Here is a 25,784-nt window from a genome sequence, read left to right as displayed (position 1 = left end):
AAAGGAGGGATTATGTGTATATACATAGCTGATTCATTTTACTGTACAGAAGAAGACTACATTGTAAAGCAAATATACTCCAGTAAAAAATTAATAGAAAAGAAAAAAAAAGGATGCTTTCAAGGACCCAGGGAACCACCCAGCCAGACCTACTGAGTGGAATCTTCCAATAACTGCAGGCAGCCAATGAAGTTGATGGCCTGGTATTAGTAATATCTCCTCTGGGCCATGCCCTTGAGCACATGGCAGCCTTGGGATGACTTATGATAAGGATATTGCACCAGACCACACCCCCGAGCAACTGAAGAAACAGGAGGAAAGCCAGGATATCACTTTCAGTAGATGAATACTAAGCAGCTTCATATTATTGAAGCATTACCCAGCAATACAGGCCACCTAGCTAAGGACAATTTTAAAATATAAATGTTAGTATTTGTCAAAGTGTATACATAAATCTGAACTGAAAGTCAACAGCAAATTATTTTACAAGTTCATGTCCTGGAAAACTTCTTTACCCTGATTCGAGGACACAAGCACTTGTTCCAGAGTTTTTGGAATTGATATGGCTCAGAATGCCTGCATATTTACAAAACTCTGTCATCCATAAATGAGCTGGAAAATACCACATACGTGTAGCCTTGTTGATGAGATTTAATGAGAATACACAATGTGCTAGGCACTGGCTGGACGTGTTATATGCCTACATAATCTTCATGACCCACATTCCAAACCATGTCTTTTTAATATAACTGAATGTGTTTTCTAAATGTAGTAGTATCATTTGTTAAAACATTTTTACTTTTATAAGAGGCTGTTGAAGTTAGCAAGAAATGGTACCAAAGTTCATAATGTATTTATATTTAGAAATCATTTGTACATAAAACAAAGGTGAATTGAATTTTTTATTAGAAAAAACGCCATATTTTATAGATCACCATTTATGAGAATCCTACCAAAACACTACAACAAACTGGCCTTGACGAGAAACAGCACAGTGACAGAAAGCGCAAAGCACGACACCTCTGAGGGGCCTGTGGCCCGGCCAATCGAAGGTCAACACACGACGCCCACCACACCACACACACACGAACGGCTTATGTAAGTGAGCCAAGATTTAGAAAACACATGGAGGGGGAACACACCCACACACGTATCTGTGTGCATGTTTTCCTTAAAAACACGTAACAGGGTTTCCTTCATTTTACTCAACTCAAAGAAACTCTTGATCTAAAATTATTCCATGTCTAACATTATACAAAAGAAATATCATAAAGCAAAAGTTTACATTTTCCTGGGAGCTGTCCCTTGCAAGAAAATGTTACTTGCATTTTTTAGTGTAAAATCCACATAAAAACAGGAGTTGTAATATAGTGCTTGCCATTTAAGTGTAACATTGCCAAAATGCTTTATACAGGACTATTTTACATTACAGAAGAGGAATATCAATGTAGAGGTAATCAGTGCTTCCAAACTTTTCTAATTTTCTACAGGGGAGATCTAAATAGTCAATGTATTTCTATTTAAAAGGAGTTTTCTTCCCTCTGGAACGGTGCTTGCTGATGAATAAAGACAAGCGCACAGTCACACTGCTTTCTGTTCAACAACTGCCACCTTCCAGGAGTCCTGACACACACGGGCTCTTTTACTGGACCCTACAGTTCTCGCTGCCCTTGGACTCCAGGCTGGCTTCTGGGCTGGGGGCGTGGCGGCCTCGCTTGGCTCTCAGGCCCTCCCTGGGGCTGCCCGCCGGACTTCTCTCAGGAAGATTACTGATGGAGAGAGATCTGGCAGTGGGATCTCGGAAGGCAGTGCCTGAATCCACTGGGCTCTGTTGAGAAACCTTGACCTGCAACACAAGTATGACAGTTAGAGGTCTAAAATCACATTCGCATTTCTACAACATGAAAAATAAAGTACTTATTTAGGTCATCACATTTGAAGTTCAATTCTTCCTCTAGGAGTTGTACACAGTTTGACTATTTCTTCTACCCTGAAAACAGGCCCCCAGCTAAACAGAGAAGCTAGAGAAAAGGGTGAGACACCACCTCTGATGAGCCACCTTAAAAAGCTTTCCTTGACATCTCTAATGACCAGACACTCGTTCCCAAGGCCACTGTGACCTTCTCAGATCAGAAGGTAAGCTCTCTGAGGGCAAAGACTATGTCCTCTTTACCTCTGCATCCACAGTGCCCAGAATATGCTTAACTAATGGCAAACATTCAATATTTGTGTAAGAACCCAAACCAGCTTCCATTTATCTTACTCGATCCTCTATCATTCAAATAAATGTATTCCAGTGAGTCATAACAGTTTCATAAGGTGGAAGCTTTATTTACTAGAGCCTCTTCCTCACATAATAACATTTTAATCATTCTCCTTCCATTTAAAGTCCAGAAAAAAAAAGTAAGTTCCCTTTCCAATGTCCTGCCTTTTAAGAGAAAGGGGGGTCCCACTTTTAAGAGAAAAGGGGATCTCAAAAAATGTGAGACTTTAAGAAGTAGATGAGAGGGTAATGCATTACCAGGTAATGCAACACTGGTAAGGTTGAGATTTTCTGAGGTTTCTATAGTAGTGAGAAAAAATACGGGGTCAGGAGAGAGAGAGAGCAGGACAGATGAAATACAGAACAATGCCACAACCAAAGTGAAAGGGCAAGAGTAGGCGGTTCAGGCAGGAAGACCTTTAAGAGAAAGAGGAAGGACCCTTAACCAGGGTGATACGTGTTCAGTACCAAGGAGGTACTGAGAAGCCCTGAGAAGCACCTCTGGGACAGACCACCCCCTGCCCAGCCGCCCGCCCGGGACCACCTTCTGAAGCAGAAGAAGAAAAGAATGGAAATTATTTCCCCGTGTATATTCTTTCCATAGGAAGTGTGTGGTTTTAAAAGGCAGCTAAATACTTTTCATTACAGAAAACATAGTAAATCTGGCCAACAGATCAGATCCCTGGAAAGGTTGCCTCTACCTCAGATGATGTGCAGCACACTTAAAAGGAGGGGCCTTGAAGGATCAGGACTTAATGGAAAATTACTGTCCATGGAAATTTGAAGGAAAAAAACAAAGAGTTTTACTGGCACTCTATTCTTTCCTTTTTTTTTTTTTTCTAAAGTAGAAAGCAATACAGAAGACAGACATTTCCCTTGAACCCGTGAGCTGCAGGAGAGTCAAACCTTTAATTGCTCCATTAAAAGACAGAGGAGGTAGGGAGAGAGACCGCACTGGGAAAAGAGAATCTGAGCTAGTAAAACTCCTTCTGAAACCCAACAGAATAGCCAAAGTCCACCCTTTGGCCTCCCCTTCCAGACTCAATTTCTTGATTCTGAATTGAGGAAACTGTAGTTGGTAATCAGAGTTTTAACTTTGGATTTGATCCTCCTGTTGGTTAGTTAGCCTCAGACTTATCCATAACTAGATGAGGTCAGGCTTCCCAGGTATTTAATCTATTAAGGGCACCCATACCCTAACTGTCTTACAAACCGTGTCTGTAGCCACAGTGGGGAGACAGCGGGTATGCAAACAGCTCATTGGAAAAGACACTCATAAGTAGGAAAAATGGTTAAGACCCCACTAAATTGCTGACAGGCCCTGTGGTGATGCCTCACAATCATCTCGTAGTTGGTGGACGGTTGTCTGGAGCTAACTCCCAGAGACAAAGCAGAGACTGATCCTCACCTATGCTGCATCTTACCCATGTTCCCCTTCGAACTTGTCAGCTGTCACTGACAGTTCTGTTAAATGATCTAGGAAATCTCTCAACATCCAGCCAGTGACTTCAGGCGAAGATTCATAATCTGAAGTTTCTAAGCAACCGCTTTAGGAAAGGATAACTTGCTATCTCTTTTTCCAAACTGAATGATGAAATATGCTCAGCAGATGAGGCAAGCATTTTATAAAGTGACTCAGAAAATGTTGAATTACATTAAAAATCAATAGGCTGGGTTTTGAAGGCTTGCATCTAATCACGAGTCCCCTGTAACCTCCTTTCAAGAGGAACCACCCGCCACTCATGTGCACAAGTGCACAAAATTGCTTAGCAATTCATAACCACTGGTGCCTGCTGCAGCCTATAGCCCCTGCACACGCAAGTCCGCAGGAAACCATGGTTACTGCTCTGTCCTCAGCAGATGCGACAGCAGTGTGCAAAGCAGGCCCCCTAGCGTGCAAAGTGCTCTGAGAAAATAAGTTCGAACTCCACATGAAAACTGCTTTACCATCAGTTCCTCATAAAAGAAGGGAAAGTGACCCCTGTGGTAATCTTATGAGGTGATTTCCTAACACACCTGTAAACATCTATCGTTGCAATTGCTTCAGGACGTTATCAGCTGCATTAATTTAGAAGGTATCTGCATTAGAAATGAGGACACAAGTAAGCTGTTAACATAATCAGCAACATCAGAGAAGGGGTACTGGAAAGAGCCAAGTACTTCATTTCAGGAATTAGACTGTGGTTAACAGCTTTGGTCAAGTCTGGAAGCTTCACTCTTTAAAGGCACTAGTTACTTTACGGAAAAGAAACCGTTCTTACGGTCCCTGGAGAGTTCGGACCTACTCCAGTACACTTCAGTGTTCTTCGGTTCCCAACATTTAAAAGTTAACTCCAAACGTGAGTGAGTGAGAAAGGAAAATAGAGAAAGTGGGCTGGAGGTGGGAGGACTGATGGGGAAGGGAAAGAAATACGTACAAAATAGCAGAATATTTCTAACTGTAAGTCATAGATGGGCCCATTTTAATGAGTGAAAGAAAATCTCAGACCCTTCTTCCTCAGCCCCCAGTTAACAAAATCTTTATTATAAGTTATGAACAAAACTCAACTGTAGATATAAACTCCTTAATCTTTAGAGCTCTTATATATCAGCATAACAAACATTTGCTTAAATGTTGCTTTGATGCAACTACTCGCCAAAGTCTTTGTACTTGGTATCTAAAATCCTAATGAGGAACACGCCTGCCCACTTAACAAGTATTATATTATACAAATAAGGGTTACTACACCTTCAAAGTTTTGTTGGCTGGGTCAGGGTAATCTGATTGAATACTTAAACTCTAACCAATAAGCAATGGAGAAGGAACTGGCAACCCACTCCAGTACTCTTGCCTGGAAAATCCCATGGATGGAGGAGCCTGGTAGGCTGCAGTCCATGGGGTCTGGAAGGGTCAGACACAACTGAGCAACTTCACTTTCACTTTTCACTTTCATGCATTGGAGAAGGAAATGGCAACCCACTCCAGTGTTCTTGCGTGGAGAATCCCAGGGACGGGGGAGCCTGGTGCGCTGCTGTCTATGGGGTCACACAGGGTCAGACATGACTGAAGCGACTTAGCAGCAGCAGCAACCAATAAGCAAAGTACAATCACAATATTAAAAACAAAAATTCTGTAAGCTATTCCAGAAACTTCCAACAAGATTCCTGTGATCCCTAGTCTGAGAAACAATAGGAAAAGAGCAAGACTGGAGCTGAGAGAGAGAGGTGTTAACCCCAGGTAGGTTCAATCTTTATTGAGTCTTATTTTCTTCATCCTTTTATAATAACTACTTACAAGAGTTCAATAAAATAAAATAAAACTGAGTTCCCTAAAATGCATGTACTTTGCAGACATAAATGGTAGCTGCTGGTATGGCTATGAAACAAACACACTCTGTGCTTTAAATAACTTGACTGGGCTGTTTGCAAGGTGCAGAGAGGCCCCTAAGATTCCAACCCTTTCTCACTTCAACAATCAAAATAGAGACATCCACAAACAGAGCCCCTTTCTTTAGACATCAACTGAAATATGTGCTTTTTGTAGACAGTCAAGGAGTAACAAACACTAAGAATCACAGGCAGGGGCAGAGGGGTGAGAGGGAGCCTGTAAACAAGCAAAGACCACTGCCTGTGCTGCGTCCTTCCACGGTTCTGCCCAAAACTCGCTAACACACCCTTGGAGCTCCGCTCTGACAACACCGTTTGCCATCAGACTGTTGATCAGCAGCCTGCTGGGTCAAGGATGAGACTGTGCGGCAGGATAACACGACACCTGTCCTCGCATCTGCTTGCTACTCTCCTCACTCCTGACTTATTTATACCACGGGGAGAAGGTCAGACTTTGAAGAGCTCCTGAGTCAGCCGGTGCAGTGTCAAAGCCTTGCCCAGATGCCGCTCTCATTTCCTGGATTTCACGCAGTAGATACATGTTCACGGAGTTTACCTTTTGTGATCTGCTGCCACCAGCTGTTGGTTTGGAGGTCTCGGTGAGATTTTCTTTGTCGAGACTTGGCGGGGATGCTGCTAACTTCTGGGCAGCAAGGCGGGGGCTGGTCCTGGTTGCCATGGTTGTCCTCCGCAGGATGTAGGGGCTGGTCTTTCCGGTTGGGATGTCGGCAAACTCTAAGGGCACAAAACTGATTGTCAGCACTGCTGGCTGCGATTCCATCAGCCTCCCCGGTGGGAGTGCTACTCACGAGTGACATCATGAGTGAGCAAGGGTAAGGGTGACTCCAAAACCACTTCCTCCCCGCCGCAGTGGGTAGCGGACCCATTTTATTCATAATTACCCTGGGAGGCAGCAAACAGTAAATCCCTAACAGGTGGGGTGTTTTTTTTTTTCTTATTAGAAAATAAGAAACAACATGGGGGAAAGGGAGGTAGGGACGGAAATAATATTAAAGAGAAAAAAGTTCTTCCTGCTTCTACTAAGAACAAATCGGCAGGCCTCCCTGTGAGACGGACTGGAGGGGAAAATAAGGCGGGTAAAATGGAAAGAGACAGGCAAAAGAAAAGGCCTGCTCTTGTGGAAAGGGGGAAAATGTGGAGTCACAACAGCTACTTGCAGTGACTACTCTCACGTAGAAAGACTGGATGGGAGGAGAGTCTGGATCTTGCTAAGAGCGATCTCCCTCGGCATCATCTCCCCCCATAGAGGGAACTGACGCAACTTCTGATGACCAAGAGGAGAACAGCAATCCCGAGGACACTAAAAGAAAGCATGTCACACAGGCTCAGAACAGCTTTAAAGTAACTACATTAACTACAAGAGCCTGTGTTTTGGCTTTGTTTTGAACCCTTTACCTACAAATAAAAAACAGTAATGAAAAAAAGCAAGCTAACTATTTGGAGATTAGATTTCCTAAGGGTTAGAATTACTCAGAATAGTGCCTTCAAACCATCTATGGCAAAAAAAAAAAAAACAACTTTCTTCCTTTTTTCCCCCCAAATCATTTCCCAGAATTTTTCCTATATTAGTTTCATGTGTACAACACAGTGATTCACAAGTTTTAAAGGTTATATTCCATTTAGTTGTTATAAAATACTGGCTACATTACTGGGTCTATTCACTATGCTGAATGATATATCCTTGTAGCCTATTTATTTCAAACATAGTCATCTGTACCTCTTAATCTCCTGCACCCATCTTGCCCCTCCCCCTGTCCTCGCTCCACTGGTAACCACTGGTTTGTTTTCTATATCCCAGAATTCATTTTTAAAAATAAATAGTTATTGGAGTATAGTTGCTTTACAATGTTGTGTTAATTCTACTGTACAGCAAAGTGAATCAGCCATACGTATACGTGTAACCCCTCTCTTTGGAACTGCGCTCCCATTTAGGTCACCACAGAGCACTCAGTAGAGTCCCTGTGCCATACAGCGTGTGCTGCTTTAGTCAATTAGCTGTGTCCGACTCTTGCTGACCCTTTGGACTGTGGCCCACCAGGCTCCCCTGTCCATGGGATTTCCCAGGCAAGAGTACAGAGTGGGTCACCAGGCCCTCCTCCAGGGGATCTTCCCGATCCAGGAGTGGAACGCTGGTCTCCTGCATTGGTAGGCGGACTCTTTATTTATCATTCATAAAGAATATTATTTATTCTTTATCACCTGGGAGGCCCATGCTATACAGTAGGTTCTCATTAGTTACCTATTTTATACACAGGATCAACAATGTCATATGTCTATATATATATATGTCAGTACTAATCTCCCAATTCATCCTGCCTCCCCGCTTTTCCTCTTGGTGTCCATATGTTTGTTCTCTACTTCCGTGTCTCTATTTCAGCTCTATCAATAAGACCATCTATACCAATTTTTTCAGATACCACATATACGCATTAATATATGATATTTGTTTTTCTCTAGTTCTATGGAAAAGAAGAGGGGTGGGGAGTAATCTCTCATCTGCTGTGGAATGATACTTTTGTATAATACAATAAGAATGAGTATAATAAAAACTGATTATGTGCTTGGATATTGAAAACAGCGAAATAGCAAATGGCTATGAAAATTTTAAACTCTAACTCATGATTTCTATACATTGTTTTGGTCATGGGCCAGTAACAAATGTTCCTAGACTGGCCCCAGTCTCTGGGCTACACGTTGAAGAACACTGGGTTAAAAAAAAAAAAAAACGTGGTAAGCAGCTCCAGCCAGGAGCCAGCATCATGGGGCCCCTCCTTCAGCTCCACTACTACCTGGGTTGCACAACACTGAAGGTGGGAAACTTGAAGGGTTATCTTCAATATGGGGATTTTCAGCACAGAAATATCAAATTCCAAACAGTTTTCTGACAGTTATTTTTCAAATCTCCTAGCATTTTTTATACTGTGACATAAGCAATTAGATCTGTCATTCTCTCACGACAGAAAAGAAAAGTATATACCTTACCAATTTAACAGTGGACTATTGCTTCTGAAGATTAATTAGGACCATGGCATAATAACCTCAAAATACAAATGCTTCTTTTCTTTTTGTATGTGAATTATTTTAAAAGGACACAAATACTTTTAAAATTATGTCATACCTTTCTTTACAACTTCTGGAAGCCCCTCTGGCTCAAATTCAACATCTTCTGCATCCTCTGCAGGGTGAGTACCACTTTTGATGCCTTTCCTGCCTTTTTTAGAAAATGTCTCTGGTGTAGAAGGCGTGGTTTCTCCCCCATCCTCCCGAATCCCACTGGACCTCTGCCTTTTGCCTGAAGATTTATTTTGGCCGGATGGTAACTTCTTTTCAGTGGCAGAAGGGACTGGGGATGGTCCTGGAGCAACTGAATTCACCAAAGGAGAATTCCGAAGATTCAGTTTAGATTGTTGTGAACTCAGACGAGCAACTTGTGTTTCTAACATCTCCTTGGCTTTCTCTAACTTCTCATGGCTTATAAGCAGGGAACAGTATTTATCCAGGTATTCATCTGCCTCCTTGGTTTTTTCTTCAAGGGTTTCTTTCAGTTCTTTCATTTCAGTTCTTAATTCGTTGACATTGGCATCCACAACCGTATCTGTCAAAAGAAAAATGACAAATCATTTGTAACGTGACACTTCTCTAGTTAACATTGGGCACCATCAAGCAGATAACCTTAGACTTGCTCTTGATTTTTTTTATTTTGGAAACGGGGGAAAATGTAGATACAGATGGTTCTTATACTTCAAACAGCTCTTGTTTGGGAGGGATTGTATCAAGATACATATTCTAGCGAGTTACATACTTATTGTTGTTTACTGGCTAAGTCATGCCCAGTTCTTTTGAGACCCCACAGACTGTAGCCCACCAGGCTACTCTGTCCATGGGATTTCCTAGGCAAGAATACTGGAGTGGGTTGTCATTTCCTTCTCCAGGGATTGAACCCGCATCTCCTCCTCGGCAGGCAGATCCTTCACCACTTTGTAGGCAGAGTCTTCAGCCAACAGGGGAGCCCACATACTTACTGGGATAGTTTAAATATAACCCATCAATCTCTCAAACTCGGATTTCAGCCAATCCATCAAACCACCTTGTAGTTATCATACTATATAAAATGAATGAATTTATTGCACCCTCTATATTCCTCTGTCCATCCTTTCTATTTTAAGTGAATGAATGAACAGTAAAAGTCGACAGAGAATATAAAGTCATGGTTGTAAAGGCTTTGGGAGACAGTTCAGTTGCTCAGTCATGTCTTACTCTTTGCGACCCCATGGACTGCAACACGCCAGGCCTCCCTGTCCATCACTAACTCCCAGAGTTTACTCAGACTCATATCCCTTGAGTCTGTGATGCTATCCAACCATCTCATCCTCTGTCATCCCCTTCTCCTCCTGCCCTCAATCTTTCCCAGCATCAGGGTCTTTTCTAATCAGTCAGCCCTTCACATCAGGTGGCCAAAGTACTGGCGTTTCAGCTTCAGCATCAGTCCTTCCAGTGAATATTCAGGACTGATTTCCTTTAGGTTGGATCTCCTTGCAGTCCAAGGGACTCTCAAGAGTCTTCTCCAACACCACAGTTTACAAGCATCAATTCTTCAGCGCTCAGCTTTCTTTATAGTCCAACTCTCACATCCATACATGACCACTGGAAAAAGCATAGCCTTGACTACATAGACCTTTGTTGGCAAAGTAATGTCCCTGCTTTTTAATATGCTGTCTAGGTTGGTCATAACTTTCCTTCCAAGGAGTGTCTTTTAATTTCATGGCTGCAGTCACCATCTGCAGTGATTTTTAGCCCCAAAATTAAAGTCTGTCACTGTTTCCACTGTTTCCCCATCTATTCGCCATGAAGTGATGAGACCAGATGCCATGATCTTAGTTTTCTGAATGTTTAGTTTTCAGCCAACTTTTTCACTCTTGTCTTTCACTTTCATCAAGAGGCTCTTTAGTTCTTCTTCATTCTCTGCCATAGGGTGGTATCATCTGCATACCTGAGGTTACTGATATTTCTCCCTTGATTCCAGCTTGTGCTTTATCCAGTCCAGCATTTCTCATGATGTACTCTGCATATAAGTTAAATAAGCAGGTTGACAATATACAGCCTTGACGTACTCCTTTCCTGATCCCTTATGATTATACAAAGGAAGTGACAAATAGATTCAAGGGATTAGATCTGATAGACAGAGTGGCTGAAGAGCTATGGATAGAGGTTCATGACATTGTACAGGAGGCAATGATCAAGACCATTTCCAAGAAAAAGAAATGCAAAAAGGCATAATGGTTGTCTGAGGAGGCCTTACAAATAGCTGTGAAAAGAAGAGAAGCGAAAGGCAAAAGAGAAAAGGAATGAGATACCCATTTGAATGCAGAGTTCCAAAGAATAGCAAGGAGAGATAAGAAAGCCTTCCTCAGCGATCAATGCAAAGAAATAGACGAAAACAACAGAATGGGAAAGACTAGAGATATCTTCAAGAAAATCAGAGACACCAAGGGAACAATTCCTGCAAAGATGGGCACAATAAAGGACAGAAATGGTATGGACCTAACAAAAGCATAAGATATTAAGAAGAGGTGGCAAGAATACACAGAACTGTACAAAAATGATCTTCATGACACAGATAAGCACAATGATGTGATCACTCACCTGGAGCCAGACATCCTAGAATGCAAAGTCAAGTGGGCCTTAGGAAGCATCACTACAAACAAAGCTGGTAGAGGTGATGGAATTCCAGTTGAGCTATTTCAAATCCTAAAAGATGATGCTGTGAAAGTGCTCCACTCAATATGCAAGCAAATCTGGAAAACTCGGCAGTGACCACAGGACTTGAAAAGGTCAGTTTTTATTCCAATCCCAAAGAAAGGCAATGCCAAAGAATGCTCAAACTACTGCACAATTGCACTCATCTCACAGGCTAGTAAAGTAATGCTCAAAATTCTCCAAGCCAGGCTTCAACAGTACATGAACTTAGAAATTCCAGATGTTCAAGCTGGTTTTAGAAAAGGCAGAGGAACCAGAGATCAAATTGCCAACATCTACTGGATCATCGAAAAAGCAAGAGAGTTCCAGAAAAACATCTATTTCTGCTTTATTGAATATGCCAAAGCCCTGTGTGGATCACAACAAATTGTGGACAATTCTTCAAGAGATGGGAATATCAGACCACCAGACCTGCCTCCTGAAAAATCTGTATGCAGGTCAGGAAGCAACAGTTAGAACTGGACATGGAACAACAGACTGGTTCCAAATCGGGAAAGGAGTATGTCAAGGCTGTATACTGGGATACAGGCAGGGGCCAATGAAAAGACAAGTCCAAAGAAGTGCTGAAAACTGCGTGGAGGCAATGGAGGATCTGACGGACAAGGGTTTGAAGGACACTACATGGGAAGATGTCTCAGTCACTTGCAGCTGCCTGGTTGGTGTTGATTCCATCCTTGAAGCCCCAGTCCCTTCTGCCTACTCTTCTCAGCAGGGAACACTGTGGACCCCTCACCCCTGCCAAGCTATGTACGGTCCAGAAAAGCCATGCGTACTATATTTGCCGTCATCTATCCATACAGAAAAAGCATTCCACTCTAGGGGTGTATGTAGAGAAAAGTGACAAAAAGCGTTGTCACTTTGTTTCATTGTATCTACATACCCAAAAATATAGTCCCCAACCTTTCTATTTAGTAGGGCCATGGATACCAGAATCATCTGTTGGTAAATTACCAGTGCCAGCTCAGAGGCCAATCTTCTTTTGATGTAGGAACTATGTAATGGACATCCACATGAATAACTCTTCTTGGAAAGGCTCATTAGCAAACAGGGCTGCCAGGTTTTTGTACGTTTGATAGAACAGAAGGTGCAGTCGTTCTCTTTTTAAAATGCAGGCTTCATTCTGAATCCCATTAATGACCCTAGCCCGAGCACAAAATTCAGAAATTGGAAAACGGTCTGCCGCTCAATCTCGGCGTGCTGCCACAGAACGGAGCACTAACCACGCTTCCGGGGCAGACACACCAGTGTGTGACATCACTAGTCGGCGCCAGTGAGGGCTTGTCGCTGTGTATGTGACGTCACTAGTCGGCGCCAGAGAGGGCTTATCGATGTGTGCCCGGCTAGCACCCACCTTCTCTCTGTTTCTCCTGTGCAGCTTCAAGATGAGATAGTTCTTTCTGCAACATCACCTTTTCCTCTTCCAGCTGTTTACAGGATTTCATCAACAACTTTATTTTACTCTGGGCACGATCGTTTTCCTTCTTCAATTTATCTGCATGTTTTAGATTTTCCATCTACAAAACAAAAGCAATTCCACTTAAAAACCTTGAATTGCTTTTCGTGAGCATATGGAAAAATAACAATGAGATATAACTAAGAATCATATGCTGTAAGTTTAAGAACAAGACAAAACATCTAAAGATGCATAAAACAATTCCTCGTCTCTGTTCAGTGTCCTAAGTCCCCCAGCAAACACGGTCTTTGTCACTCCCTTTCTTAAGATAATGTCCTACTAAGTAAGTAGCCCAGTGTATCTGTGTTTATCCAATGGGAGGCACACCCGGGAGGTGGGGGCGCGGGTCCATGGACATATTCTTGGTGGGCAGAACACTCCGGATGAGAGGACTGTGTCCCATTTGCCATTCTGTGCCGTTGCAATTTCAATGCCTCAGATGACATTTGCCGAGTCACACCAGACGAAGGCCAGAGATGTGGCTCACAACACTAATTTAAAACCAAATGATATTATGGTTTATAACATAAATTTAAATGTTATAGTAACTTAAACAAAAAGTGAACAGAATGGTGGGAGAATTATGTCATCAAGCACTTCTTAGTAGTATATGTTCATAGTTCCTTAAGCACAATTGCAAAATCAAAAAAACAAGTTCTGAAAATGATTTATAGGCAAAACTTGACCTGAACAGATATAAAGGAATTTACAGTCTTTATTTATCCCACCTTGTGAAAATATTCATACATATTTCTATAAAACTATGAATTTGATTATGAAGTATCACCCCAGACTCTGATAAGATATTATGTGATATGTGGCATATGCACTGCATTATCTAATATCTAAGAAATACAGAATTCTAAAACAATATAGCTCTAAGAGTTTCTGATAAGAGATCATAAACATACAAAGGCAGACCAAACTATCAAAAAAAAGAAAGAAGCAGCTTAGCAGCACATTGATGTTACAAGTCGATTTCCCTCTTTGTACATTTCACCTTGAAATAATTTCATCAGCAATGTTGCAATAAATCTGCACTTTTAGAATTTTCTATTTCTGATTCCAAACATAAATGGATTAGAGACAGATTTAATTCAATTTCAACAATGCTTATCAACTTCAATAAAATTATGAGATTTGAATAGACTCAACTAACAATGTACCATTTTGTACATATATAAATAGACATTCCCCACAGTACAACTGTCAAAGATTTTAAAAAAGGAGAAAGTAAATTAAAAAGTAGACCTGAAGCAATTTCTTTGTTATTAAACCTAATATCTCTCATTTTGTAGCAACAGGACATTAGTGATCATTAATGTTATTTTAAACTTAGTTTGTATTTCCTTGGTATATTTCCTTCACCGTGATAATTGTATAAGACTATAAACATAAGAAATCTATACCTAGTTATCTTAACTTTTCTGAAAGATATTTACTTTCCAGGTTCATATTTTACATTCTGGATGGCATTTGTTTTATGCAAAGTATTTGTGGGAATCAAATCAGCCTCCTTCTCTAGGTAGAACTACTATAGGACTTCCTATACTCTAACAATGGAACTTTCCAGGTGGTACAGTGGTAAAGAATCTGCCTGCCAATGCAGGAGACGCAAGAAACATGGGTTGGATCCCTGGGTAGGGAAGATCCCCTGGAGTAGGAAACGGCAACCTATTCCAGTATTCTTGCCCAGAAAATTCCATGGACAGAGGAGCCCAGTGGGCTACAGTCCACGGGGTCACAAAGAGTTGGACATGACTGAGCAACTGAGCCCACACACATAGTCTAACAATACTGAGATTAGAGTTCACTTTTTTTTCTAAAGAAAAAAGTTTGATGGTCCCTGCATCGAGAGGAAGAGGAGAACGTACACATATGTATGGCTGGCCAAGTGCTTGGCCCACCTTGAGCCCCAAAGTCATGGGAAAGGTTTGGTGATAGTAGTGAACCTGAAGACCAATCATTAAGACTTGCACCAAATCATTATCTACGTCTGGAGGGGCTTGCCGTCCTCTGTTATAGGCTTGATCTTCATATCCACTTCTGGAAGTCTCTGACATCCTCTACTTTGACAGGATGCACTGAGTGATGAATAAAGTCTGCTCAAGCTATGGAACTGCATGCTGTCCCCTCTCATTTGTAGAAACAACTCAGCAGACAACTGATGAATGATTTTATTTATCACTACAAAAACTTTTTTCATGAAAATTAAAATGAAAACAATTTCATACCGCTAAAACCACTGTTACATATATGAGCCATTCTAAGTTATAAAGTAATGATAAGTGTACATACCTTGGTTTTCTTCAATTCTTCTAAAATCTCAGTGGTCGCTTTCAAAGAATTATTGAGTTCTTCTTTACTGGACTTTAAGAGGTCTATCTCCACCTTCTGTGAGCTGAGACATTCCTCCTTAGAAGTCAGTTTCTCTCGGTATGTCTGGATTTCCATTTCATGCTAGGGCAAAAAAATGTTACTTTAGCCAGGAGGCTCAAGTAAAAACATTATAAGGGAAACAAACAGAAAAGAAAACTGCTATTCCAAAGACCATGGTTTTTGGAACTCTCTCCAAGATGGAAATGTATTTTTTAAAAACTCAAGGCATAAAATAAGACACGTGCAAATAACTGAGGGAAAGAAAGGGAAGTTAATAGAATGAGACCATTCACAAAATTGTGAAGCATAATTATAATACACAACACTGGCTTCCTTGCAAAAAATGCCTCATCACCACCACCGACACATACTCTTCAGCTTGCCCAGTCACCAGACCACGCATTTTTACCTGTTTGTTTGTATCCAGAAGCAAAGCCTGATGTTTGTTTTCAGCTTCCTGAAGCCGTAGCCGATATTCAGCTATTTCTCCTCTCATCTTCCCTTGTTCTTCCATACGGTCTTTGTGTACACAATCCAAACTCTTCTTCAATTCACTATTTTCTAGCATGAGCTCCTTCAGTTGACCCTAATGAGAAAAACAATAAAATTATGGGAAGGTAATTAAGAACCTGGACATATATATTTAGGAACACTGAGTATGGAAGGGAAAAAAAATCATTTATAGGCAAGACAAAATCTACATAGAATTAGTGCTATAATCCTTAGCAATGTACAGTTGATGTTCTATAGCCACAGATTAAACATCTACAAATTTAACCAACTACAAAACAAAAATATTCCAACCTCCCCTCCCCCAAAATTCCAGACAGTTCCAAAAAGTCAAACTTGAATTTTCTGTGTACCAGGAATTTTCCACACAGCATTTACATTGTATTTACATATTCTAGTGAGTTACTTATTGCTGTTGTTTAGTCGCTCAGTCCTGTACAATTCTTTTCAACCCGATGGACTGGGGCCCACCAGGTTCCTCTGTCCATGAGGACTCTCCAGGCAAGAATACTGGAGTGGGTTGCTCTGGAAGATCCAGAGGATCTTCCCAACCCAGGTATCGAACCCAGGTCTCCCACACTGCAGGTGGATTCTTTACTGTCTGAGCCACCAGGGAAGTCCAAGACTACTGAAGTGGGTAGCCTATCTCTTCTCCAGGGGATCTTCCCGAACCGGGATCTCCTGCATTGCAAGCAGAGTATTTACAACTATTTACATAGTATTAGGTATTTTAAGTAATCCAGTATGGGCTTCCCAGGTGGCTCAGTGGTAAAGAATCCACCTGCCAATGCAGGCACAGAAGACTTGGGTTCGATCCCTGGGTCGGGAAGTTCCCCTGAAAGAGGAAATGGCAACCCACTGCAGTATTCTTGTCTGGAATATCCCAAGGACAGAGAAGCCTGGCAGGCTACTGTCTATGGAGTTGCAGAGTCGGACATGACTTAGCAACTGAGCACATGCAGGAGGATGTGTGTAGGTTATATGCAAACACTATGCCATTTTATATGAGGGACTTGAACATCTGTGAATTTTGGAACCTGGAGGGGCCTAGAACCCATCTCCTGTGGATACTGAGGGATGACTTAATTCACTTTAAATGGCGACTTCACCTCCAGGGGCAATTTCCTTTGTTCCAACCCCAGGTCACCTCCACAAGGAGCATGGGATCTCTGAAACCTCAACTTCACAACTAAGACACCCTGGACCAAACCTTCCTTGGCTCCCTTGGCTTCTCACTTTTTTAAGTACTTCTATTATGGTAATTTCTTGACCTCATCAACAGCACCACCACCACCTTTACACTCAAGCCCCCTTCCTTGGCCAGCTTACGTGCATCTTCTGTCACTTGAAGAATTTCCTTCCACATGCTCCCCACTCCTCTGCCCCTCTCTCCCTTCATGGTGCAGGACTAGCAAAACTGCAGCCCTAGAGGCATCTGGCTTCTCTGTGATCCCAAATAGCTGTTCCTACATGTGTTTATATACATGATGTGTTCACTTTCTCATCAACCACTCCTCAACCCACTCCAACCTTTTATCCCAGCTCCTCCTGAAACAGCATCATCAAGCTCCATGTTACAAACCCCATTCTTTAGCCCTCATCTCTTTCAACCTCTGAGCAGACTCTGATGCTGCTGACCACTCCTTCAGTCCCAAGACAGCCTCCACCCGTGCCTTCAGGAACAGGACACTCTCCTGGTTTGCCTCCTCCTGTCTTCTCAGTTCCTTTGCTGGCTCTTCCTCCTGTCTCACCCTACTTGCTGGGGGGTCACCTGGGCTGGGCCCTGAGCTGCCTCTTCACCTTCTCTTCTCCATCTGTATTTTCTACCATCCTCATAATTTTTAAACACTACCTAATACTGTGAACTAGCCAAATTCATGTATCTTTCCTAAATCTTCCCTTCAATCACCAGCCTCCTGTGTTTTGTGTCACTTTAGATTGTACTCTAGTTCTTTACCATCTCTTCCTACTGCTCCAACCTTCTTGCATATTATTTTCCCTCTGACTTCAGCCACAATGGTTTCCTTTCAATTTTGAAAATGTCCATAGGTATTTATAATTTCAGAGTTTTGTCGCCCCCCCCCCCCCCCCCCCCACCACCACCTTTTTGGCTGCTCCACGTGTTCTCAGCACACAGGATCTTCAACCTTCATCAAAGCATGCGGGATCTTTAGTTGAGGCATGTGAACTCTTAGTCGCAGCACATGGGACCTAATTCCCTGACCAGGGATTGCACCCAGGCCCCCGGCATTGGGAGCAGAGTCTTCGTCACTGGACCACCAGGGAAGTCCCTAATTTCAGAGATTTTGTCACACTGCTCTATAGACTTAGAAGGCTCCCTCCCTGGTTGTGTTCTTCACATGGTGACTTCTTGCCTTGCAGGTGGCATTCTCAGACAACCTTGTCTAAATTAGGTTGTTCCCTACTCCTATACCCAACTTCCCAAACATTCTACAGAAAGGATCTTGTTTCCTTTATCACACTTAACAGTTGTTTTTTTTTTTTTAATAATAATTTATTTATTTGGCAACACTGGGTCTTCACTGCTGCACACGGGCTTTCTCTAGTTGCAGCAAGAGGGGACTACTCTCTAGTTCTGGTGCCCGGACTTCTCACTGCAGCGGTATCTCCTATTGCAGAGCACAGGCTCAGTAGTTGGGCACATGGGCTTAGCTGCCTCAGGGTCTGTGGAATCTCCCCAGACCAGGGATCAAACCAGTGTCCCCTGCAGTGGCAGGCAGATTCTTAACCACTGGACTACCAGGGAAGTCTTATAGCACTCGAAGCATTTATGATTATTTTATACATTTCCTATGGAGTGATTTATTGTGTCGAGATGGTAAGCTCTGTGAGCGCAGGAACCACTGGATAGCTATCATTCCCCATTCTATCCTCTGACCTTAGTAGTATTTACAGAATGAATAAAGCCATTGCAGACCAACATGCTCATTCATACATACGGCCTTCAAGCTGAACACTTAAAATTTCTTTTTTTTTTTTGTAGAGCCTATAAATGAAATGCAAGTAACAATATACTAGGGATACTCTCAAACTGCTCAGTCCCAAGCAGATTTCAGCAGGTGCAGGACTCAGATATCATTCATAGGAACTCCTTCCACATAGCATTGCCACAAATCCCATGAACCAATTGCTGAGATTAAATGCCAAAGCTTTTCCATTTTTATTAAATATCATATTTAAAGAAAAGCACAGGGCTTCCCTGGTAGTTCAGTGGTTAGAATCCACCTTGCATTGCGGGGGACATGGGTTCCATCCCTGGTCCAGAAGATCCTATAAGCCACAAGCAACTAAGCCCATGTGCCGTAACTACTGAGCTTGGACTCCAGAGCCCGTGCTCCACAACAAGAGAAGTCACGGCAGTGAGAAGCCTGAGCACTGCAACTGGACCAGCCTCCGCTCTCCATAACTAGAGAAAGTCCACAGGCAGCAACAAAGACACAGCAAAGACATAAAGTTAATACTTTTTTAAAAACCTACCTTATTTAAAAAAAAAAAAAAAGCACCAATTTCCCCCATTTCTTATACAGGCTATTCCAAATATCATTGCAACTTTATGTGATTATTCTAGGTCATAATCACAATTATATTTTGCTATCCTTTTCTAAAAACTACTTGGGGATGAAGTTGCACACAGACTATATGGATACAGGAATTTTACCATCTGGCTGCATGGTAGCTGCTACCTAAGTCTCGTTGTTAAGAGATTCAGGAGAAAGCACGTGAATCAGCAATATCTATTATGAGACCAGCAGTGGGAGTGGCAGCCCAAATGCTATAGTTCTGCCACCACCTGCCCTAAAATAGCACCCCAAGACTGCTCCAACTTTACATTTTACTGTGACTCTCTGTTACTTTGTTAGTTCTTTGCAAGATCAGTGCATCTGTCTCTAGCAACACTCTGGCTTGTAATCTGGGGCAGGCCAGGAAAAGCCTATTGAAAGCTGCATGCAATCCATTTCTGGTATGAGTTAATATAGTCAGAAGGGCTGTCTTCTATGAAAAACATATCTGGGCTCCTTGACAGGTATTTTGATGTGTTTGGGGGCCTCTTTGGACTCCTTCAGGGCTCATGACAGTGCTGGATGGCAAAGATTACTGCAGGTCTGACCATGACATAGCTTTGGGTTATTCTTTTCAAAAGCTAATAAAAGTCTGATACATCTCAGAAGATCTTACAAAAACAAACAAGGAGAGAGTGCACAAGAATTACTAGAGTGTAATGATTCTGTCATAGAGAAACTTACTTTGCTGCTATTTACTTCTTCCAACATTAAATTTAATTCTTCCGTTAGCCTGTTTTTCTCTCCACTAAATTCTTCTTTCAGTTCCACCGTTTTTTGTATCATTGCATGCATTTCCTTCTGAAGCTCAGTTTCCTTCACAGTCATTGTGTTTACCTGAAATTTCATCTTTCATTAGGATCTGCTTATGGTTGTCTGTTTGATCAAATTAATCACTGTGACACAGCAAATTTGTGACATTCACATCCCTCCAACAATAAAATAAAACCCAGCTAATCCTCCTGTTACTAATCCACTCAACTAATATTCTCAAAACCGACTGATAAGCTTGCCTTTTCCTCTCTGCAAGATTTAACAAAAGACAGCAATAAGGAAAGGAATGACAAAGAAAGATAATATTAGCAAATCTTAAAATCCTTCATAGAGGTAATGATTTGAATTAAACTTAAACACCAGAAAGTATTTACGAGGCAGTGACTTAATAGATCAACCCTTGGATCTCTTATGTATTCTCTAGAGCCATGCTAAAATGCAAGAAACAGGATGATAGTTTGTTAAAACCAGTTAAAGCAGGATTGTTTGCATCCATCCCTACACCAGACTGAAATAGCCTGGTAAAGTTTGTCTAATTGTCTCTACCATAACTGCTATCACTTGCAAGCTATGCAAAAACTTGAAATTCTTGGAAAATATTGAGATATGATTGACTGTATTTTCTGGACAATCTACTTGTCCAATAAAAACTTAATTTGAAGGAATCGCTTTCCTAGATCAGTAAGTATAGGGGAAATTTTTAACTTTTCTTTAGTAATTGAGTTTCTTGATGGCAGATCTTCCCTTTCATCATCAGCTAACAAAACAGGAGACTGCCCAAAGAGAACGGGGCTGAAAGCCCAAAATCCCTAGGAGGGACATGTCCTGGGAGCCATGAGGGTTCTGTTGGTTATAATTATATCAGTATCTTTAACAGTTATTTCTCCTAAAGGCAAAAATGGCAGGGCAGAGGCAAAAGTGATCTCTACTGATTCTGACTAATATGTGTTATACTCTCTACAGCAGTGGTACTCAACTGGGTATGGGTATGTGGGCTACTATTCTGATGTACTACAAGAAATGAACCATGCACAACCCAAAGCTGCTTCCCTGTCCAGGTGTCTCAGTGAAAACTGGGCCAATCCATAGAAGTACCCCATGGAAGTGTGTGCCAAAGCTAAGAATTACTCACTATTGGAGCCAAGTCAATATGCCCCATAGTTCAAGACCCCCAAACTTAAAGCCTTTACAAAGTTTGATCCTATACAGCAAATGCTGTCCAGAAGGAAAGAGAACTCACACAGTGGTTGCCCCTCCTCCTGACAACAGATTCAAATGTAAAGACATAAAGCCACTTACTTTATCAACAAAGGACATTTTTTCCAATTTTGTCAATTCAAGCTCTTTCTCCAGATTCCTGGAAGAATTCTGCAGAGCTTCTAAGGTGTCCTGCAAAGCATCATTTTTGGATTGCAGCACCTGAATCTTCTGCTCCAATTCCACCATCAGATTTTCCAGGTCTGCCTTTTGCTTCTTCCAAAGTTGCTGTTCTCCTTCCATCTGGGACAGTTTAGAGACAAGCTGCTCTTGGTCCCGAGTCTGACTTTTTAGTATACTGATTTCTTCATCCTTTTTCTCCAGTTTCTGTTTGCCACCTTCAACTTCTTGAATGAGGTCATTCACAGAAGACTGCAAAATCAGGTAATTACTTTTGGCATCATCAAGGCCCTGCAGCAACTGAGCCTTCTCATGTTCAAGGGCATCTACTTGACTACTCAGGCTCTGTTCTTTGACCTTCCAGGTCTCTTGGTCATTACACAAGGCTGCCATTTTCTCGTTTAGCTCTTCTAATTCTTTTTGCAGCATCTCCACTGCAGCTTTAGAGTCTTCCTTCATCTGTACTTTTTCTTGCTCTTTTTCCCGCAATAGGTTTTCAAATGAAGAATTTAATGTTTCTAATTCAGATACTCGACTCTGCTCTTTCTGTAATTCTTTAGTCAGATCTTCTTTTTCTGATCTTATGTTGACAAGATCTAATTGCAAACCTCTCAGATTTTGGTCCATCTCCTCCACTGTTGCTTTCAGGGTCTCTACTTCTGCTTTGGACTTCTCAGCCTCAAGAGTCACATGCTCTTGGTTTTCTCCTGATAGCTTGAGTTCTCTTTCAAGGTTCTCAACTGTATCCTTAAGGAAATCGGCCTGATGCTCACTTTCCTTCAGTTTTTCTAAGATATGGAGCTGCTGCTTTTTATCAGCATCTAGGCAGACTTTCAGCTTTCCAATGTTATTTCTCAGCTGTTGTACCTCCTCAACTGGGGAGTCCAGACTCTGTTCTTCAACCTTCCAGGTCTCCTGGTCAACACACAAGGTTGCTACTTCCTCACTTAGCTCTTTCAGCTGTGTTTGCAGCATCTCCACTGCAGCTTTAGAGTCTTCCTTCATCTGTACTTTTTCTTGCTCTTTTTCCCGCAATAGGTTTTCAAATGAAGAATTTAATGTTTCTAATTCAGATACTCGACTCTGCTCTTTCTGTAATTCTTTAGTCAGATCTTCTTTTTCTGATCTTATATTGATAAGATCTAATTGCAAACCTCTCAGATTTTGGTCCATCTCCTCCACTGTTGCTTTCAGGGTCTCTACTTCTGCTTTGGACTTCTCAGCCTCAAGAGTCACATGCTCTTGGTTTTCTCCTGATAGCTTGAGTTCTCTTTCAAGGTTCTCAACTGTATCCTTAAGGAAATCGGCCTGATGCTCACTTTCCTTCAGTTTTTCTAGGATTTGGAGCTGCTTCTTTTTATCAATGTCCAAGTGGACTTTCAGCTTTCCAATGTTATTTCTCAGCTGTTGTACCTCCTGGGCAGGAGAGTCCAGACTCTGTTCTTTGGCCTTCCATGTCTCCTGGTCATCACACAAGGCTGCTACTTCCTCACTTAGCTCTCTCAATTGTGTTTGCAGCATCTCCATTGCACTTTTAGATTCTTCTTGAGTCTGTATTTTCTCTCGCTCCTTTTCTTCTAATAGATTTTTCAGTGAAGAGAGTAGCGTATCTAATTCAGATGCCTGACCTTGTTTTTCTTGTAGCTGTTTCAAAAGATTTTCTTTTTCAGACCGTATTGTGACAAGGTCTAATTCTAAATCTTTTAGGCGTTCAGTCATCAATTCTATTTGTGTTTTTAGGGTCTCCACATCTGCTTTGCAATTCTCAGCATCAAGAATCACCAGCTCTTGGTTTTCTTCTGCCATCTGCAACTCCCTTTCAAGGGTCTCAACCTTGTCCTGAAGCGAGTCATTCCTCCGCTCACTTTCTTTCAGTTTCTCTGAGACATGGAGCTGCTTCTTTTCATCAGCCTCAATGCGGACCCTGAGTTTCTCAATGCCTTTTCTCAACTGGTGCACTTCCTCTTGCGTGGAGCTCAGCCTCACTGCAACCTCACCCTTCTCCATCAGGGCAGCCTCCAAAGCCTTGGTGACGGCCAGCTTTTCATGCTCCGATTCGCTCAGTTTGGTCTGCAGGCTTTCGGATTCCCATACAAGTGAGTCTTTCTCTTTTTTCAGTTGTTCAATTTGGTTTTCCAGCTCACTTCTTACCAGAGACAGTGCCTGTGAGTCCTTTTCCAAACTCTGAAGCCACTCTTGGAGATGCAGACACTCACTTTGATGAGATTCAAGCTCCCTTATTTTCTCCTTCATCTTTTCAGACATCTGATCTAGCTCTTGATTTTCTTTTGACAAAGTATCTAACTCTTCACGAAGCTGATCTCTCTCACTTGTGACCGCTGAGAGTCCTTCCTCAAGACAGGTTATAACTGTTTGTTTATTTTCATTGTCTTTTTCTAAATATAGTTTCTCTGTTTGAACTGCCTCTAAGCTGGCTTCAGCAGAGAGGGCGTGATGCTCCATGCTATCTTTCTCAGATTGAATCCTGTGTAGCTCATTTTCCACCTGGAGACATTTCTCTCTCCAGTTGTCAGTCACCTTGGCTACATCATCTTCAATACCTTCATGTGGCAATTTGCTTGTGACCATTTCTAAGTTGGAAGTGAGACCTCCTGAACTTTCTTCTCTCTGGTTATGACAAGAAAAGGATTCCAATTTTTCATTTAAATCTAATTTTTCTTTCTTAAGTTCCTCAACTATTTTTTCCAATGCCACACATGCTTCAATCTTGGTAGTTAGTTGTACTTCCAGTAAATGGAATTTTGAGTCTAACTCTTTGATTTCATTTAGCAAGTTTTCAACTTTTTGGTCACGCTCCTCTATGCCATGAAGTAATCTCAAATTCTCATTTGATGTCTCTTTTACTTTCAGCTCGAGACTCTGAATGGTTACCTGATTCTCCAGAAAATCCCTAGGCACCGAAGCATTAGGCCCAGAAAGGGACAGTTCAGAAATGCATCCTGAACAGCCCTGGGCTGGATCTTCCCCTGGGGTCTCATGACTGCTTTCTGAGGACTGCTCTCTGGACCATTCTTCTGTAAGTTTGGTTGCACCAGTCTTTGTTATTTTCTCCATCTCTAGACTGAGGTCCTGCTGAACATCTTTTTCACAAATCTGGTGGATCTCATGCTTCGGGGTCCTCTCTTTAGTTTCTGAAGTATATTCTTCTGATTCTCTTATGTCACAGCTATCATTTCCACCCGGAATAGCCTGTAGTTACAAAATATAATAAGAATGCATCTTACTTTTCAAGAAGAATCAGAATAAATAGGCTTATTATTTTTTGGAAACTAGATACTTGTTTCTGCTGAACACATCTCTTCAAATGGCATACTGCCTACCAGATTCACGTCTCTCCATACAAATAGTCAACACAATTAAACAAACATTCAGGAAGTGTTCTCCATGTGCAAGGTCCTGGGTATTTATCAAGAAGACAAAGCCTTCAGGTCAGTTTATGTGATCATCTAAATTGTGATGTAGTTACATTTCAAAATTTTTTTCCTGTTAGGAATATTTTAAGTAGCCAAATTTGAAATTTTCTTTGGGATTATCAAATAAGAGGCTAACAAATTCCAAATTAAATGGTCAGCTTCCATCTTCAGCATTTATGACGCTCTTCAATAAGAGAAGGCAGTAAGGCTTCATGACCAGATTTCCAGGTCAAGGACTTAATCACTTAATATAAGCAGCCTATATTCTTGGATAAATCACATGTTTAAACCTCCCCTTCTCTCATCTGTAAAATGGGGACTCTGGTCACAGTTGCTGTCACCTCTCCATGTGCCTCCTACCACCCTACAGAAGGACTTCAGTGAGGCTCACTGACTGTACACCATTAGTAGTTTAGCTGGTAGACTAGAAAAGACAAAGGTATAAGTAACTAAACCACTTTTTATTCAACAAAGAAAAAAGTGTCTTTTAGAATAACTGATATCAAATCATAGATTTGTACCCAAGCAAATTGTTAGAAAAGTATTCAGAATTACAAAATAAACACTAATATTTAGCTTCATGTCTATAACTCTGTAGAGTTATAGACTCTGAAAAGAGTAAGAGAGGTAAAAATTCTGATCACCTTACCATTCCTAAGTGCCAGTTTGAGATTCAATGTGTTTTATTAAATCACAAAGTAAAAATATACAGACATCCTCAAGAAGATATTCTGACTCTGTAACATGATTTTCTCGAGGAGACTTTAAAAAACATCTGTAGTAATGTCCAATATAATAATTTTTAAAGATGATGATGAGAGAAATTACCCCCCAAATAAAGGTGACACACTTTCCTAAAGTTCTGGCTT

The 25,784-nt window shown here is 41.5% G+C and overlaps 1 protein-coding gene across 2 annotated transcripts in view; it reads right to left on the bottom strand.

Moving 5' to 3' along the window:
• Nucleotides 1-888: 888 nt before the first annotated feature.
• The window catches only part of CENPF (centromere protein F), a 61,898-nt gene continuing 37,002 nt past the window's right edge, over nucleotides 889-25,784 (bottom strand). For both annotated transcript variants that reach the window (XM_044942709.2, XM_044942710.2), the window contains exons 13-20: nucleotides 21,404-24,691; nucleotides 20,015-20,167; nucleotides 15,649-15,825; nucleotides 15,159-15,320; nucleotides 12,759-12,921; nucleotides 8,769-9,245; nucleotides 6,186-6,364; nucleotides 889-1,846 (exon numbers count right to left, since the gene is read on the bottom strand). In XM_044942709.2, the coding sequence (XP_044798644.2) occupies nucleotides 1,643-1,846; nucleotides 6,186-6,364; nucleotides 8,769-9,245; nucleotides 12,759-12,921; nucleotides 15,159-15,320; nucleotides 15,649-15,825; nucleotides 20,015-20,167; nucleotides 21,404-24,691 (4,803 nt within the window). In that variant the 3' untranslated portion in view covers nucleotides 889-1,642. The remainder of the gene's footprint in view (nucleotides 1,847-6,185; nucleotides 6,365-8,768; nucleotides 9,246-12,758; nucleotides 12,922-15,158; nucleotides 15,321-15,648; nucleotides 15,826-20,014; nucleotides 20,168-21,403; nucleotides 24,692-25,784) is intronic.

This window comes from Bubalus bubalis, chromosome 5 (genome assembly GCF_019923935.1).
Source record: "Bubalus bubalis isolate 160015118507 breed Murrah chromosome 5, NDDB_SH_1, whole genome shotgun sequence".
Classification (NCBI taxonomy): Eukaryota; Metazoa; Chordata; class Mammalia; order Artiodactyla; family Bovidae; genus Bubalus; species Bubalus bubalis.
This window is presented reverse-complemented; position numbering and strand designations above follow the sequence as displayed.